The 19,616-nt window shown below is 43.4% G+C and overlaps 1 protein-coding gene across 1 annotated transcript in view; it reads left to right on the top strand.

The window, feature by feature from the left end:
• The window catches only part of ptprr (protein tyrosine phosphatase receptor type R), a 50,174-nt gene that overhangs the window by 13,715 nt on the left and 16,843 nt on the right, over positions 1 to 19,616 (top strand). The window contains exons 3-6 of the mRNA XM_074625301.1: positions 15,636 to 15,749; positions 15,842 to 15,991; positions 16,353 to 16,460; positions 19,458 to 19,580. Of these exons, the coding sequence (XP_074481402.1) occupies positions 15,636 to 15,749; positions 15,842 to 15,991; positions 16,353 to 16,460; positions 19,458 to 19,580 (495 nt within the window). The remainder of the gene's footprint in view (positions 1 to 15,635; positions 15,750 to 15,841; positions 15,992 to 16,352; positions 16,461 to 19,457; positions 19,581 to 19,616) is intronic.

Raw genomic sequence — 19,616 nt, 5'->3', positions numbered from 1 at the left:
TAGTTATATGTATATGGTTTCAGACTTTGCTATAATTTAGCTTTCATTTTCTCATGAGTCATTGTCAGTTGCAGCCCTATTACTAATTGGATTACTTTACAAAATAATCATATAGGCCTATTATCTATAAACTTGTATTATTATTCTTAGTATATTTCCAGTCAGTCTGTGAACCTGATCTAGCAGGATGAAATGTGTTTGGATGGAGGCTGAGAGGCAGAGAGGTTGTGTAAGTCCCAGATGGTTCCCAGTCACCTCCCATCACTGCATCTCACCACATGCCTGCAAGACACCGTGCTTGCGTGTCTGTGCTTGCGTGTGTGTGTGTTCTTGCTTGTGTGTGTGTGTGTGTGTGTGTGCGCTTGCATGTGCGTGTTCTTGCGTGTGTGTGTGTGTGTGTGTGTGTGTGCGTGTGGCCTTTGCTCTTCTGTCAGGTTCTCTCAGCACGTGCAGGCTGGTTGTCACACACACACGCTGTAGTCAAGAGTGTGTCAGATTGAGGTTGTTTGTTCAAAACTGAAGGTGTCTGTTGGTGAAACTGAATTAGACTAAATTCTGTGTTTTTAATTTTTTAATTGGAATTGACGAGAGAAATCGGAGCCTCATCGTTGTAGAGGTCAGTGTGTTGTGGTATTTTTTCCGTTAGCACGTTTAGTTGCGCCGAGTCAAACTACGGCGCGTTGATTTGCGGTGCCTTCAGGGCCATCCTCGACCAAAGACATTCTTAGCCGACTAACACTCATACGATGTTGTCGACTAATCAATTAGTTCATTTAAAGGGACTGTTTGTAACTTCTTCCACGTATAAATCATTGCGGGTCGGTGTCCCATCTGCGCTCGCATGTGGCTACGCTTTTGAGACTCAGACTCCAACACAAACTACATGGAAGCACCAAAACCTCTTGGTTGTATCTAGTGAAGCCCGTCTGTTAAACAGTGTTGGCCGCGGTCAGAGGACGCGGTCGGAGGACGCGGTCGGAGGACGCGGGGGAGACCGTAGCTTTGGTTTCCAGGACCGGAGTCTCTGCTGTACTCTGCTCCTCTGCTCCTCTACCTGCCTTCACTCACACACCGCGCTCGTTCTCACTCTTTCGCTCCACTCTCACGTGCATGCTGCACACTCCACACTACAGAAGAGTTAGTTTAGCTCTGAGAATATCTAGTGAATATACAGTGGACGTTTGTGCAGAAATAACTGCTGCAGCTCCTCCAGACCAACAGAGGTTTCCTGTGTCTTGTGAAGTGACGGGGCTCCGCAGAGAGTAACGTTATCGTCTCCGACCAAAACTCCGGCGTCTCCCCTGTTCCCTCCGACCGCGGTCGGGAGGCTGAAGCAGGAAAAGCCAACACTAGGATCAGCATTGATTCATGGAGAGACCTTCGTCTGGCCAGCTAACATTACTGCCAAGCAGCTGAAATATAGAGTGATATTGTGCTTTTAGCTGACATGTGTCTCCTCACTGTGTTGAGCGATGCTCGTTCATGTCTATGTAGAGCGAGCACAAGTGCGAGCAACAGGACGCTGACTTTCGTTGACTTAACGGCCACAGGTGTCGCTGTTAACAAGACATTTCTGATTCTTACAAACAGTCCCTTTAATTGACAGATCTGTGAAACAGGGAGCACTGTCGCCTCACAGCAAGAGGGGTCGCAGGTCTGAATCCGGTCCTTCTGTGTGGAGTTTGCACGTTCTCCCTGTGTCAGCGTGGGTTTTCTCCGGGTACTCAGGTTTATTGTTGACTCTAAATGTCCCGTAGGTGTGAATGTGAGTGTGAATGGTTGTCTGTCTCTATGTGTCAGTCCTGTGATAGTCTGGAGACCTGTCCAGGGCGTACCCCGCCTTCGCCCAATGTCGGCTGGGATTGGCTTTGTTGCTTTGTGCTGGAACTTGTAGGTCAGCACCAGGTAAAGGAACACATAGAGGAACTACAGGTGAACAACATGATCGTCAGGTTTTGACCTTTAATTTAAAGCGATCTGAGGGCTACATCGAGTCCCTGGATGTCGCTGCTTCATCTGCAAATGTTTCGTTAGAATAAGAGCTACTAAAACAAATGTTTAAACATGCAGAATAAAATCACAGCAGGCGGGTGTTCCCGTTCAAATCTCAGCCTACACACTAGCCTCTGTCTGTGTGTGTGTGTGTTGAACTATTAAATAATTCATGTCAGCGGTGTGTGTTGCGTCTGCTAGTGGAGGGAACTTTGACGCCACTTCAAACCCACAGAGAGAACCATGATTAATGCAGACCAGGACTCTGTGTTACGACTGCAGCTGTATCTGTTCTCTGTACAAACACACATTTACCTGTTTTATTACCAACAGATCTGTGTATTTTATATAACAAATATGCAGTTTTAAGAGCAATCACCTCCTGCAAAGTGCTTCTGGTTGCTGTAACCGAGTACTTTAAAGGTCACATATTATACTCCATTTAAACTAGTTATTATAGGTCTCAGACACCTCCAAACCATGTCTCTGAAGTTTTTTTTTCAAAAAAACAATCAGATCATGCATTCCAGCATGTCTCTATAACCTCTGTTTCAGCCCATTTCCAAAAGTGCTGATTTCTGTGTCTGTAGCCTCTGTCTCCTCCCACTCTGCTCTGATTGGTCAGCGTTTTCTGTCAATCAAACGTCCTCAACAACACAGCGTCACCCTCCCCGCCCCCCTCGCGGCCTGAGAGCAGGGAGAGAGAGGAGTGGAGAGAGAGGAGCTAGAATAGAGCTTATAAACCACTTTAAAGTTTATAAACCAGAAACTTCACCCAGCGCACGTTACCGGAGGAATCTGATCAGAAATCGGCGACACATGATGAACATCTGCGGTCCAGATTCCAGGTTTTCCTGACGGTTTCTCTCAGGTAAATAATACTATTTATATCTCTGTTAGTTAGCTCAGTGTTTACCTCATGCATCAACTCTGTAAACCGTAAACATACACTCTGTTTTACGTCTGTCTTTACAGATCCATCTGTGAGAAATGACCGACAGAATCATCCCAGAGGAGAGCAGACAGCTGAGAGCAGACCGCTGTGGGCAGATGGGAGATACAGAGCTAACCCGTTAGCATGTAGCTACATGCTAACGGGTTAGCTACATGCTACCGCTATGACACGGTGTGTAAACACAGCGACCATCAGGGTGGAAAATAGAAGATGTGAAACAGTAGTGTTAGAATCCCCGAGCGGTCATGGAGGAAATGAGGATCAGTCCACAACTGGATGGCATTTCATCATAGAAGCATTTATTTTTCCTTTCACACCCGTCACACATGTTGCCTCCACCGTAGTATTCCCCCCAAATGGACCCAAACTCATGGGTTTTATACTCCCCTCAATTGGCCCATACCATTTTCCCAAACACAACACCACACCAACATACAAAAACATCCACATTTATGTACATAAATCCATCCCCCACATATAAATCCTCTTAACAAATACATACACACCCAACTATCCTCAATAAACATCCATAAACACTACCCCTTCACAAATACACACAAAACAGTCCCGCCGAACTCCCCTCCACCCACTTCCCACTGGTTTCGCCCTCCCGGAACTATTAATAGGGCGCGAGTCCCCGGGGATCTCTTTCACCCGCGCACCTTGGGAGACGGAAACCGGAAGTAGTAAGTTTGGCATGTTATTGACTGTTTTAATTAATTAATACCTCCGTGTGTTCATTAAGTATATTCAATAATCCATATGTATAGTATTTATAGTTACACATACTATATTACTCCCGTAACGGCGAGCCGTCGTTACATTTCCTCCCCTCCTCTCCAAAGAGTACAGTACCTCAATTTTCATGTACTCTGGAGAGACAGTCTGCTACCAGGTTGGCCTTTCCTGCCCGGTACTGGACTGTGAAGTCGTAGGGTTGCAGGGACAGGTACCATCCTGTGATACGTGTATTCGAGTCCTTCATCCGGTTCAGCCACTGCAGAGCCCGATGATCCGTCTCAAGGCAGAAGTGACGTCCCAGCAGGTAGTACCTCAGTGAATCAACGGCCCACTTCATGGCTAGACACTCCTTCTCCACTGTGGAGTACCTTGTCTCCCGGTCCAGGAGTTTGCGGCTCAGGAACAATACAGGACGCCTCTCCCCCTCAGCCTCCTGTAGCAGCACTGCCCCAAGGCCGACACCAGAAGCATCCGTCTGCAGTGTGAATGGCTGAGAGAAGTCAGGAGTGTGTAGAACAGACTCACTTGTGATGGCACTCTTGAGATCCTTGAAGGCCCTGTCACACTCTTCATTCCATCTCACTCTGTTTGGGGCTGAGGCCTTGGTGAGGTCAGTAAGGACAGCTGCCCTCTCAGAAAGGTGGGGGATGAACTTGCTGTACCAACCCACCAGCCCCATAAAGGCACGCACCTTCTTCTTGGTGGTGGGCACCGGATACGAGTGGATGGCATCCACCTTCCCCACTCGAGGCTTGACCACCCCTTGTCCAACGACTTGGCCCAGGTACTCCACCTGTTCCCGTGCAAAAGCACACTTGTTTGGATTGATGGTTAGCCCGGCTGTCTTGATCAGGTGGAGGACCCGTTGCAGGTGAGCCATATGTTCCTCCCATGTCTGGCTGAAGATGACAACATCATCCAAGTAGGCGGCTGCAAACTGTGGCACCTCCCTCAACACTTGGTCCATGAGTCGTTGGAAGGTTGCTGGCGCCCCATGGAGACCAAACGGCATCACCCTGAACTGAAACATGCCATAGGGCGTCTTGAATGCTGTCAGCTCCCTGGACTCAGGTGCCAGGGCCAGCTGCCAGTACCCCTTACTCAGGTCAAGCGTGGTGATGAACGTGGACCTCCCAACTCTTTCCAGCAACTCATCGATGCGGGGCATTGGGTAGGTTTCAAACTTTGAGACTGCATTGAGGTACCTGAAGTCAATACAGAACCTCAGTGAGCCATCTTTTTTAGGTACCAACACAACAGGACTGCACCACTCACTGGTTGATGTCTCAATTATTCCCAGCTGCAACATCAGTTCAATCTCCTTCTTGAACTCTGGTACCAAACGTTCAGGGATCCTATAGCTCTTCCGGCGGGGAGCAGCCTCTCCCTTCAGATGGACCTTGTGCTGGACCAGAGTTGTGAAGCCAGGTTTTTCTTGGAAAAGCTCTGGATCCAGCAAGGCTTTTATCTCCCTCTGCTGGGCTGGCTGGAGATGGGACACATCCGCTGAAGTCGGCTCAGAGTTGGTGGGGAACGACTGCTCTCTGTTTTCCTCCTCATCGAGAGCACGGATGAAGAGTTGCTGCTGGGCAGGTTGCTGGATTGGCAGTGAAGGCACCTGAAACTCCTTCAACAGGTTCACGTGAAAACACTGATGTTTCTTCAATCTGTCAGGCATGTGTAGTTCATAGGTTACCTTACCCTGGCGCTTGGTGACTTGGTAAGGCCCCTGCCATTTGGCTAACAGCTTACAGTCACTGGTTGGGAGCAACAGCATCACCTGCTGCCCTGGATGAAATGTCCTGTCTCTGGCCTTTCTGTCATACCAGGTCTTCTGGTTGGCTTGCGCCGTCCTCATGTGCTCCTGTGCTAGAGCCGTCATCTGTTCCAGCCTCTCTCTCATCTTCACGACATAGGCAACAACATTCTCCTGATCTGCAATTGGATTCTCCCAGTGCTCTCTCAGGAGGTCCAGTGGCCCCCTCACTTGGCGACCATAGAGAAGCTCGAAGGGCGAAAATCCCGTTGAAGCCTGTGGCACCTCCCGGTAGGCAAACAGCAGGTATGGCAGCCATTGGTCCCAATCAGAGCCTGTGTGGGAGACAAACTTTCGCAGCATGTTCTTAAGTGTTTGATTGAATCTTTCCACCAGGCCATCCGTCTGGGGGTGGTATGGGGTGGTCTTAATACCCTTCACACCTAACAACTGATAAACTTGCTGCAGTAGTTTGGACAGGAAGTTTGTCCCACAGTCTGTCAGGACCTCTCTAGGTATGCCTACCCTTGAAAATAGCTGTATAAGACAGTTGGCAACCTGTCTGGCTTTAACAGACCTGAGGGGAAAGACTTCTGGGTAACGGGTGGCATAATCACAAATTACCAAGATGTACCGATTTCCTGAAGAACTTTTCTCAAGGGGCCCCACTACATCCATGCCTATTCGGTCAAATGGTGTATCAATAATGGGCAGTGACTGAAGCTGGGCTCGGGCTACACCCTTAGATGAAGTTAGCTGACACGTCTCACATGAAGCGCAAAAATTCTTAACCCGGGTGTACATGCCCGGCCAAACGAATCTCCTGCCAATCCTGCTGAGGGTTTTTTGAAATGCTAGGTGACCCGCCCAGGGGATAGAATGCCCTAGTTCCATGACTTTCTGTGTAAGGCTCTGTGGCAAAGCTAAGGCTTCATCCTTTCCCTGACGCTGGTAGAGAATGCCCCTCTTAACCACATAGCTAGCATCAGCTAAACAGTCTACCTTTCCCTGTTTCTCACCTTCGACCTCTGTCACCTTGTCAAACCAGGATTTTAGCGTTGGATCAGCTCACTGTATTGCTGCTATGTCGGGGGGAATGTGAAAATCTAAAGGATGGCTGGGCTTAGGTACTCCCTCAAACTCTTCCCTGGCCGTAGCCAAAACCTTTTCCCTCCTTCTTTGAGCTCTGGACTTCAGCTGCTTGACTGGACCTGCCTCCAACTCAACCTGGTAAAATGGTAACTCCTCAAGTGTATTTCTTGCCTTCTGTGCTCTAGTTGTGACCACGTTACATGCTTTAACTGCCGGTTGGAGCTGTAACTGCTGCTCAACCTCCTGAACTGGTGCCTCAACAGTGCCCTCTACATGTCCCTCACTGGTAACTTGCTTCTTACCTTTTGCCTGCTCAATCAAATCTAACAGTGTGGGGACATCCTGGCCAAGGATAACAGGATATGGTAGTCTGGGCACTAACGCTACTGGCAGGAGGTAAGTCTGGCCACCAACCGTAAGATAAACCTCAGCTGTGGGGTACTTTTTCTCATCACCGTGTACACAACTAATATTGGCAGTGGTCTCACTCCACAGTTCTCTAGGAACTATGCTGGACAGCACCACAGACTGAAAACTGCTAGAGTCTAAGAGGGCCTTCTCACACTGACCATTCACTAACACCGGTGTTGTGAGCGCTTCTGCCTGCACAGAGACTGGGTTAGCGGGTCTGGGTACTGTACACAAAAGGGAAGGCTTACTCTGTCTGGTTGCGGGGCATGTATACTGAGTGTGACCTAAGGCATTACACTGATAGCAGCGGATGTCCTGCTTAGAGCTGGAAAAGGGCTTGTTACTGTTAGGTTTACTGGGAGGGAACTGCCTAGCATTGTTCTGAGGCCTAAACTGAGTTTGACCACCCCTTTCACCCCCATTGGACTTACTGCGCCCGGTGAAGTAGCTGTCCCGGCCGAAGGTGGTTCTTCTGCTCCCAGTTCTGGCTGACAGGAAAACCTCTGCAAACCGGGCGGCATCTTCTGCAGACTTTGGGTCCCGTTCACGGATCCAGACCTCCAACTCCGGGTCCACCATCCTCAAAAACTGCTCCAGAATCATCAGCTCGGCCATGTCTTTCACCGTAGAGCTCTGTGGTTTGATCCATTTGTTAAACATGTCCTTCAGTCGAACATACAGTTCACGTGGGGTCTCTCCTTGATCAATGTTCAGTGCACGAAACCGCCTTCTATAGGTGTCGGCTGTGATCTCATATTTAGCTAGAATAGCCTCTTTAACCTTTTCATACTCTTCAGAGTCTGTGATGTCCATGAGAACATAGGCACTATGTGCCTTACCTGTGAGCAGAGGAACAAGATGAATGGCCCACTCCTCTTTTGGCCAACGGCAGACAGTGGCCATTCTTTCAAACGTTGTCAGAAAGTGTTCGATGTCATCCTCCGGAGTGAGTGGTATCAACTTGGGGTCTCTATGCATGTGTCGCACCCTCTGTGGTGGTGGCGACCACTCCCGCTGACTGGACTGGCCGGCCATCACCTCCGGTTCTTCCCCGTCTGCACCATCAACACTTTCATAGCGCTCCCCTCTGCTGTCATATTCATCTCTCATCTCTGTCACCTGTGTTTGAATCCGTTGGAACTGGTGTTGCATGCTCCTCCATCTCTGCTCTTGGCGCATGGACTCTTTTTCCAACTGTTTGGGAGCGGACCAGAGACTTCATCATGCCAGTCAGCTCCTCCAGCTTATCAGGATTTCCACCAGCCGCTGCCCCCTGCTGGTCAGCTGAAGTACCTGCTTCCCCACTGCCTGGCTCCTCCTGAGGATCTTTCTTTGTGCCTCTAGTCATCATGCTCTCCTCAATATGTTGTCCGGCCTTTTCTTCTGACACCACTTGTTAGAATCCCCGAGCGGTCATGGAGGAAATGAGGATCAGTCCACAACTGGATGGCATTTCATCATAGAAGCATTTATTTTTCCTTTCACACCCGTCACACATGTTGCCTCCACCGTAGTATTCCCCCCAAATGGACCCAAACTCATGGGTTTTATACTCCCCTCAATTGGCCCATACCATTTTCCCAAACACAACACCACACCAACATACAAAAACATCCACATTTATGTACATAAATCCATCCCCCACATATAAATCCTCTTAACAAATACATACACACCCAACTATCCTCAATAAACATCCATAAACACTACCCCTTCACAAATACACACAAAACAGTCCCGCCGAACTCCCCTCCACCCACTTCCCACTGGTTTCGCCCTCCCGGAACTATTAATAGGGCGCGAGTCCCCGGGGATCTCTTTCACCCGCGCACCTTGGGAGACGGAAACCGGAAGTAGTAAGTTTGGCATGTTATTGACTGTTTTAATTAATTAATACCTCCGTGTGTTCATTAAGTATATTCAATAATCCATATGTATAGTATTTATAGTTACACATACTATATTACTCCCGTAACGGCGAGCCGTCGTTACAAGTAGTCAGTTCATTATTTCTGCTAAAAGATAATGTATGGAAGATCAGAGTAATGGTATATTATTTACAGTAGTAGCTGTCTCTGTGTTACCATGACTACAGACCACCGGAGCTTAGCTTACCATAGTTTACCAGAGCTGAAAGACTTTCTCCTGTACCATGTTAACATAACTGCAGGTAAGATGATTACAAATGCTGTGAATAATTAATATTGTCATCTGTCAACTCAAATAAAGTTTGACTGTGAAACAGAAATGTGTTGTGTTGCTTACAAGTCACTATTTACTACCTGTAATCTGCTACATGCATGACATCAAATATATATAATATATAAATATCATCTGTTTAAACAGTGTAATTACATAAAGCCTTTGTGAAAGAACATGTTATATTTAGATGATGGGAGTACATGAAGCCTGTTCTGCTGGTTCTTGCAGACTAACTGTAGGAGCTACTTTGCTCAAGTTCGGTTGAGGAGGAGAGACAGTGACGCGCTGTGGGGCGGGGTCAGCTACTGAAGGTTCTCTCTGGTTCGACCAGGAAACCCTTACATGGCTTGCAATTCTCAAATGACGTCAGAATACAAGGAAAAAAGCGAATTTTTTTTCTGCACCCATTTCCGGACAAACGGAGGAGGAGAAAAAGAGAGAGGATGGTCTTTTATGATACTATGGTGGCCTGTAGACACACTGGGGACAGATATTGATGTTTAAAAGACATGGAAAAGTGCATTTTGCATAATAGGTGACCTTTAACATATTTCTGTTCAGATAATGCCGCGGTGATGACTGAGATATTGATATAATATTAATTTAGTAACATTTTCCTGCTGTCAGATTACAGATTATTGAGCGTGCTCTGCTCCGAACTGGAGCCATTTTTTCTCAAAGGAACCAACACAAGCGTGAATAATGTAACCTCACGTCAACCCACTCATTCAGCTGTGAGTGTGATCTAATAGAGCTGGATGTTGCACGTGGCGATCACGTTTTTTTTCCCGTCAGTGCTCCGAGGAGAAGCTGCACAACTAACACGCTGCAAAAAATGACTCGCTCACAATGATGTCATTACTTACTGAGGCCTGATTCAATAGTAGAGTAAATATTCTGAGCTCACTGGAAATAATAAAAGAAAACCCATTTTTTTTTGAATAATTTAGGGATGGTAACCGCTCAGAGAAGATGCAGTAATCAATAACGAATATGTACAGTAGTGATGATATATGGTGCATGTCACAAAAGCCAGCAGTTCATCAATATAGGTGTGATTTAAAGAATTTTTTTCTTCAAGGTCAAACCTACAGAACAGGACTTTCTGCTTAGTAATCATAGAAACGAAGACGCTTGCAGAAGCGTTTTAAGTTTTCTTCAGTATCACAGTAATCCGGTGATAGTTGTCTGTGCATCCATGAGTAGAGTGCAAACTGGAGCTGCTAATAGATAATTCAGTGTATTTGTAATGGTGCTGATTTGGCAAAATGTAAACAAGTATATACTAAAAAAAGAAAACGGGGCTCAAAGCTAATTGACTGACTCTATGCAACATTATACTTCCTGTTTACATCCTCCAATGCCACAATATTACTCGAACTGTGGTTCAGTGGAGAGTTACGGAGGACGGAACCTGCCAAAACAAAAATAAATGAATAAATATGTATGTAAAATGATATTAAAAATAAATGTTGCCATTAATTAATTAATTGATAATGAGGCATAAATGCATTAAGAAATGTATAAAGAAAAGAATACAGTAATAAAAATGTTTGGGGGAACAAATAAGTGGTGAAATGGAAAGCGAAAATTGTGCATAAATAAATGCAAACATAAATAAATAAATGTTGATAAACAAAAAAGAAATCAATAAATGTAATATTTAATACAAATAAATACATAAATAAATAAAAAAGGGAATGAATACAAATATAAATAAATAAAGAAGCAAATTCAAACAGAAATATAAATTTATGTCACATTTTATCAATTAATTAATGGCTACAGTTATTTTTAATATTATTTTTGCCACATTTAATGACATATTTATTGATTTATTTATCGAGTAAATAAAGCAGCATATTTGTCCACTCCCATGTTGATACGAGTATTAAACACTTGACAAATCTCCCTTTAAGGTACATTTTGAACAGATAAAAAATGTGTGATTAATTACGATTCAATATTTTAACCAATTGACAGCCCTACTAAATAAATATATATATATATATATATATATATATATACACACACACACACAGACGTGGACAAAATTGTTGGTACCCTTCCGTTAAAGAAAGAAAAACCCACAATGGTCACTGAAATAACTTGAAACTGAAAAAAGTAATAATAAATAAAAATTTACTGAAAATTAACTAATGAAAATCAGACATTGCTTTTGAATTGTGGTTCAACAGAATCATTTTAAAAAACAAACTAATGAAACTGGCCTGGACAAAAATTATGGTAGCCTTAACTTAATATTTTGTTGCACAAAACTGCAAACAAGCGATTTCTGTAACTCTCAATGAGACTTCTGCACCTGTCGACAGGTATTTTGAACCACTCCTTGTGAGCAAACTGCTCCAGCTGTCTCAGGTTTGAAGGGTGCCTTCTCCAGACTGCATGTTTCAGCTCCTTCCACAGATGTTCAATAGGATTTAGATCAGGGCTCATAGAAGGCCACTTCAGAACAGTCCAATGTTTTGTTCTTAGCCATTCTTGGGTGTTTTTAGCTGTGTGTTTTGAGTCATTATCCTGTTTGAGGACCCATGACCTGCAACTGAGACCAAGCTTTCTGACACTGGGCAGCACATTTCGCTCCAGAATGCCTTAATAGTCTTGAGATTTCATTGCACCCTGCACAGATTCAAGACACCCTGTGCCAGATGCAGCAAAGCAGCCCCATAACATAACCGAGCCTCCTCCATGTTTCACATTAGGTACAGTGTTCTTTTCTTTGGATGCTTCATTTTTGCGTCTGTGAACATAGAGCTGATGTGACTTGCCAAAAAGCTCCAGTTTTGTCTCATCTGTCCAAAGGACATTCTCCCAGAAGCTTTGTGGCTTGTCAATATGCATTTTGGCAAATTCCAGTCTTGCTTTTTTATGATTTGTGTCCTCCTTGGTCGTCTTCCATTAAGTCCACTTTGGCTCAAACAGTGACGGATGGTGCGATCTGACACTGATGTACCTTGACCTTGGAGTTCACCTCTAATCTCTTTGGAAGTTGTTCTGGGCTCTTTGGTTACCATTCGTATTATCCGTCTCTTCAATTTGTCATCAATTTTCCTCTTGCGGCCACGTCCAGGGAGGTTGGCTACAGTCCCATGGACCTTAAACTTCTGAATAATATGTGCAACTGTAGTCACAGGAACATCAAGCTGCTTGGAGATGGTCTTATAGCCTTTACCTTTAACATGAAGGTCTATCATTTTCTTTCTAATCTCCTGAGACAACTCTCTCCTTAGCTTTCTGTGGTCCATGTTCAGTGTGGTACACACCATGATACCAAACAGCACAGTGACTACTTTTCACCCTTTAAATAGGCAGACTGACTGATTACAAGTTTGAAGACATCTGTGATGCTATTTACAGGACACACCTTAGTTTAACATGTCCCTATGGTCACATTATTTTACATCTTTTCTAGGGGTACCATCATTTTTGTCCAGGCCAGTTTCATTAGTTTGTTTTTTAAAATGATTCTGTTGAACCACAATTCAAAAACAATGTCTGATTTTCATTAGTTCATTTTCAGTACATTTTTATTTATTATTACTTTTGTCAGTTTCAAGTTATTTCAGTGACCATTGTGGGTTTTTCTTTCTTTAACGGCAGGGTACCAACAATTTTGTCCACGTGTGTATATACAATTTACTGTCAAATATGACAAAGAAAAACAGCAAATTGTCACATCTGAGAGCCTGGAACCAGAAAAAAGTTGGTATTTTTGCTTAGAAACAATGAACTGATTATCAAAGAAGTTGTGGATACATTTTCTGTCAATTAATTATCAATTAATCGACTCATCGTTGCAGCTCTAATTGATTTAAACATTTCAATTCAGACCTTGTTTTATATTTGTGTTTACCCCCCCCACTGCCCCGAGGGCTGTCAGCTAATTAGTGCCTATTACTGTGTGCGTGTGCGTGTGCGTGTGTGTGTGTGTGCGTGTGCGTGTGTGGACAGAAATAGCACCTGATCCTAACAGGAAGCGCAGCGGGATAATGGCATTACCTGGACGACAGCCAATCAGGTGGCAGTTTGAGCTCTAAGCCAATCAGAGATCAAGGAATGATTAGATCAGGAAATGGAGCGAAATGTCCCTGATCTCTGACTGACAGGTAGACAGGCACCTTCTCCCTCTGGCTGTGTTCATTGAGTAAAACGCGTCCTGTGGTCGACAGAGAGGATCAACAATGTTTCCATGTTTACTTGGTAAGATTGTTTAGTTCTTCAGGTTGTTATTAGTTATAGTATTTATAGGCTGTGTTTGTTTACTTGTTTGTTGAATTGGTTGTTAAACTGTTTAAATGTCTTAGTTGCTTAAACTGTTTGGTTTTTAGTTTAGTGGTTTACTGCGTGTTTTAGCTGAAGTCAATTAATTGAGAGAAAATTAATCTGCAACAGTTTTTATAATTGATTTATCATTTGAGAATTTGTTTTTAAGCAAAAACTGAGAAATATGAACTGTTTCCAGCTTCACAAATGTGATAATTTTGTGTTTTATGAGAGTAAACTGAATATTTTTGGGGGGTTTTGGACTTTTGGTCGGACAAAAACAGACATTTGTAGACGTCAACTTGGTTCTTGGGGAACCATTTTTTTTTTTTTTTACAATTTGCTGACACTTTTGGCTGATATATCAATAATGAAAACAATTGTTTGTTAGTTTCATCGCATACTGCAGGTCATCGGTTGTTTGTTTGTGGGTTCAGCAGGATTTTATTTCCAGACAGAGAACAATAACAGAACAAACTGTAACCAGAGACAGACTCTAATAACATCAGCGTGTCTGGCTGTGGTTATTCTTCCTCATATTGAATTAACTGGCAACAAAACATGTTGTTGTTTTAGCCATTAGCACACACACACACACACACACACACACACACACACACACACACACACACAGTCTTGTTAGAGCTGCAGCAGCAGTCGGTGGTTTGAAGCTGGTGGACGGAGAGCTGCAGGTCAGACATGTTTTTTGTCTCTGTGTGTTCAGTTCAGATGGTTTCAGGTCAGGTTTAGCTTTAGCTTAGCACAAAGACTAAATACGGCAGTGACGTTGTTGTAAACGGATCAAAATGATGCCGAAATACCTACATGATGATGCCGATTTGTAAAAAGTTTGAATTCATGCTTTGTCAGGTCTGTCTGCAAGACGACAAGCAAACAACTTTTAAAATGCTTGTTTTCTGAATGGAGTTTGGATCGATCAGTGCCAGCAACGTCAGGACGTCAGTGACGACAGGAGGAGAGTCTTGACGCTGATAGGCTGTCGCGACACAGCGTCACACAGTCACACAGATTTCTTGATATATTTCAACTCTAATGACGCAAATGTTGCATGTTCGTGTTGCGTCATTTGCATCACACGGCACACGAAGAATTTGACGGAACTCGCGCTTGTGAACTTTGGTTCCACACATATACATACACACACATATACACGGTTCAACGCTGTCTACCAGTATCGGGAACTTGTTGGAGAAAACAGAAACTGACCAATCACAGTTCTTGTCTCTTGTGGTGTCTCTGTAGCTTCTCAACATAGAAATATGACGTTTTGACTGTCTTCAGTTTGTCTTAGCAACATCAGCAACACAAACCAATCAGCTGTGTGTGTGTGTGTTTTCATGAGCCCTTAGGGTCTTCTTACAAAGATGTGTTTCCTGTGGTTATTCCCCCCCCCACACACATATACACACCAATCCCGGTAAAATCCAGGATGAGTCATTAACGTGTGTTTCACCTGTCTCCTGTATCACTGTTGCTGAAAGCTGAGAGACTGTTGGGAAAACCAGATGGGAAGAGATGGAGGAGGAGAGATAAAATAACACAGCAGGAGACGCAGAGATGATGTTCTGATTCGATCTGTTTGGTGATCAGGCTGCAGATCAAAATCACTGCAGATCCACGGCCATGTTGGGTTCTATAAGGATGGACAGAAGGAACAACACACTGATTATTTAGCTGTTCTTCGAGCTATAGACGGTGTCAATTTGATGTTTATATTTTATGGATTTGGGATTTTGGTTTGAACTGTCCCTTTAGGTCAACATGGACAAGAAACATAGACTGAATATATATAAGTGGACGGAGTCACCGTGACGTCACCCATTGGTCTGTGGACTACCGTTTTGTACCTCGAGTTCGGCATTTTGTCCATCGCCATCTTGGTTTTTGTCCGTCTCCGTCTTGGTATTTGTCCGTCGCCATCTTGGTTTTTGTTCATCGCTCTAATACTGTAGTACTTAACATTTGTACTCAAAGTTTGCACATTAAAGAAGAAGGAAAATCAAAACTCATTCACATCGATGTCGGAGTAAATACTGTTCTTTTCACCAGAGAACTGTAATATGATGATATTATATCATAACAGCCTCTCTCTCTCTCTCTCTCTCTCCTCTCTCTCTCTCTCTCTCTCTCTCTCTCTCTCTCTCTCTCTCTCCTCTCTCTCTCTCTCTATCTCTCTCTCAGTACCTGGCTGTGGATGTGAGGAGGCTGAACGTCAGTCTTCTTCGGTGGTTTCGGGAAGGCGTAGCGGCAGCGCTGGGCGTTCCTGCAGGACACGTGCACATCAACCGGCTGAATGTAAGACACACACCACTCCATTACATCAACATTACACTCTACTGATTTATTGATTAATTAAATGATTGATTGATTGATTGACTGACTTACAGGAGAAGAAGAATGGCATCGAGCTCTTCGTGTCCTCTGATAGGCTGGGGATCTCCGAGCCCCGTCCCGCTGAAGAGGTCATCCAATCACTGAACGTCAGGGTCCTCCACCGCCACCTGGGACACTTCGGCATCACCGAGGTCTCGACTGAGGTGTGTGTTTGAAAACCGCTCGGTCTCCTTGGCAACTGCAGCTCGTTAAGCAGCCTCGTTAGTCTCCGTGGAGATGGACGGAGAGGATGGATTGGGATTATTAGAGAGCAGAGTGCTGCTGATGAAAGTTTAATTGAACTATTAAAGTCCCATCGATCAGCCGGAGGACGAGCTGAGCAGCTTTATAGAACATATTAATATTATTACTCCAATGTGACGGCTCCTCTGTCATAATATCACGCTAACCAATCAGTGAGGAGCAACTCTCTCTGCCTGCTGCAAAGAAAGATACATCCTGTTACAACATCACAGACACCTTATTTTGAAACTCTCTCTCTCTTTCTCTCTCTGTTTCCTGTAGAAGAACGTCCTGCAGGGCGAGCAGAGGGATCACGTGTGGAGCAGGGAAGGGTTTTACGCCGTTGTCCTCTTCTTCACTGTCTTCGTCATCGTCATCACCTGCTTCATGGTAATAACCCCGACTTTAGACCTCCTAAAGAAGGAAAAACATACACAGATGTCCTCACTTGCAAGGTGTAAAACTAAAATTGGACCTCAAAAAGATAGAAGTAAAAAACACACACACACACACACACACACACACACACACACACACACACACACACACCCCCAGATCAGCATAATCACTGCCATCATGCAGCACGCAGTTCAACCCTCCGCCTCGGCTGCTCTGATTGGCTGAGACAGCCAATCGCTGTTGGCCAATTTGTGGCCGCGGTCAAAGGTCACTGTGTCCTGGCCTTCAGCCACACACAAACGCACACACACACACACACACACACACACACACACACACACACACACACGTGCACACTGATTTGTTGTACTTACAAAAAAAAGATAAAAAAAACATTTATTCACACACAAGAAAAAATATATTTAGAGTTGGAAAATAAAATGTAAAACAGAATAATAGTGATGAATCAGTTGCAGTGTGACATTTAATCCACAGGAGGGAGCACTTGCACATATAATCATACAATCTGTATTATGTCCCGACTCTCAGACCTGCATCAAAGAACTGAACTATTTATGACTTAATGAAACTAAATTATGACACATTTTATGACACATTTTTATCCTTTCTCTACAATTTGATTCCCCACTTACAGTTTAGCTGTTTATCCTCTGATCATATGAAGGAAGCAGCTCGAAGTTTCCGTTTTCAAGTAGTTTTTTTAATCACTCTTTTAATTCTTCTTGTGTCTTTCTCAGCTGTGTTTGTACTGATCTGTAAATCAGGTCAATGTATTCAGTGAATTACTGTGAAAAAACAACACTGAGCTGATTCCTCTGACTCATCTCATTTCCTGAGTTTTGGGTTTCCCTCCCGTCCCATAAAACCACCATAAAATCCTCAATCATGCTTGAGTTGTCAGGTATGGACAACAATAGGGAAAAGCAAAAGGAAGAGAATAAGAAAAAATATATAAATACAAATAAATAACAAAATAAAAATAAAAAATATATACAAAATATACAGAAGAAATAGAATAATTTATATGTAGAAAATATATAAATTTTAAAAATATATAAATAAATATATACAGAAACAAATAAATGTTAATATGAAAATGCTTATAATTATTCTTTTATATTTTGTTAATTGTCTGTATATTTTCACATATTTGTATTTACTCATTTATTCTTTAATTTATTTATCATTACATTTCCACTTTTTTATTTACTTATTTATTCTTTGTATTCCTCTATATATTTCCATATTTTTTATTTATTTATCTTTATATTTCCATACTTTTATTAACTTATTTATTCTTTTATTTATTTAGCGTAGTATTTCAGTATTTATTTTCTCATTATTTAAAATGTTTTAAATATAATTGTTTTAATCCTTTTTTTAAATTTAACAAAATCTGACAAACTCTCCAATAAATCTGTGTTAAATAAAGAACTTTAGAGAGGTTTTTTAGAAAGGTTTCCTTATTTAAATTAGTTTAAAAATGATGCCACATTTCAATGCTTGACAGCGTTTGACACTCAGTGGGTCTTTCCCATTAGTGCTTTTATACGGCTTGACTCCTCGACTCGCGTCTTAGTCCCGCCCCCGGGAGATGCGAGCGGAGGAGGCGAGGAAAAGACTCGAGGAGAGAGGAAACGAGTAAATATGTTTTTAGAGACATGAGATGTCGTTTCCTCTGAAGCGTCACGTGAAGCGACGTCCGTTTCTGATGACAGCAGCAGCTGATAACAGCTGGATCAGCTGTCAGTTGGCTTCAACAGCTGTTTATGTCTGAACTGATCTAATAGTAATAAAGAAACAGAGTTATCAGAGCAGCAGTGTTTCCTCTCTGTAGCCTGTTACCTGTTTAACAAACACCTGCACATGAATAACAGCTGCAGTCTGTATTTCTACTGTGGACTGAGTCCTGCTTAGAGGACCAGGAACCATCTCTACTGGCACAATATCTTTATATTATTTATTCATTATTAGCATCTGTATTAATTTATATTCTGACAGTAGAAGTTATGTATTAGTCTGAATGTTTGAGGGGAAAGTGAAATGATATAACTCGTATCAAACCCGACGCTCAGGAATTATCAGCTTCACATGTGACTGAATGGAAATGAGGATAAATTATGTAAAAGGTATAAAAGACAGACTCCCCTTCTCTCTCTGACTTTAACTGGATACTTAATAAAAGTGAATGATCATAACAGATCATCAAAAGAGAACTCTTTCTAATAAATGAAGAAAGTTATTTTAAGTCTGTTCATTGTCAGCTTTTATAAACCCCTCTCAGTGTCAGACTCCTTCAGTGACGGTGTGTGAAGGAGAGAGACTGCAGGTCTTTCTGCTGTTGGAACACTTCACCATCAACATGGTCCGTCTGCTGTTCACACCTACAGTTAACACAGGTTATAACTAGACGATGAATCAGAAGACAACTAAAATATAAAACTGTTAATCTGTGATCCGTCTTCACTCTGGTATGAAACTCTAGTGATGTTGATGTATCTGATCAGTCTGATCGGGCGCAGCGTCCAATCAATAACTGATATCCAATAATGGGGCGTGTCGGTCGGTGATAAACTTCCGTGCAGGAAACACTGGAGGATGCACTGGTGTATCCTCGCTCATAGCTCCTCCAGCAAGCCTCCTCGCTCCTCGATCCTCGCTCCTCGATGCGCATTTTATGAATTGGGACGTCCTTCAAGATGGAGGATTGAGATCGATTTCCGGGTCACAGCCGGAGGATCGAGGAGCGAGGAGTCGAGGAGGCGAAAAATGCTGAAATGAGATGCAGCTAGTGTTATCAACACATAACTGTCTGTATTGATAAAGTACAAAGATTTTATACATAACCCTACCCACGGCAGGACATGACTACTTGCTGGATTTCCCCTTTCAGTCTGCATCAGAGCTTTCATCAGTTCTTTGATTAAAATAGATCGTATTGTTGTTTCTCTCCTGTCTGATCTCCAGGTTTTGTACCGACTTAAGGAGAAGGTTCAGGTTTCTGACAGACAGCTGAAGGCTCCGCCCCCTGACCTCCACCTGACCCCGACTGTCCAATCAGACACAGTCCAGAGGTCAAAGGGAACCAAGGTCAGCACCAGACGCCAAAACTGTTTGTAAAAAATA

Source organism: Sebastes fasciatus, chromosome 23 (assembly GCF_043250625.1).
Source record: "Sebastes fasciatus isolate fSebFas1 chromosome 23, fSebFas1.pri, whole genome shotgun sequence".
Taxonomy (NCBI): domain Eukaryota; kingdom Metazoa; phylum Chordata; class Actinopteri; order Perciformes; family Sebastidae; genus Sebastes; species Sebastes fasciatus.
Note: the sequence above shows the minus strand (reverse complement) of the source record. Positions and strands in the feature narration are given on the sequence as shown.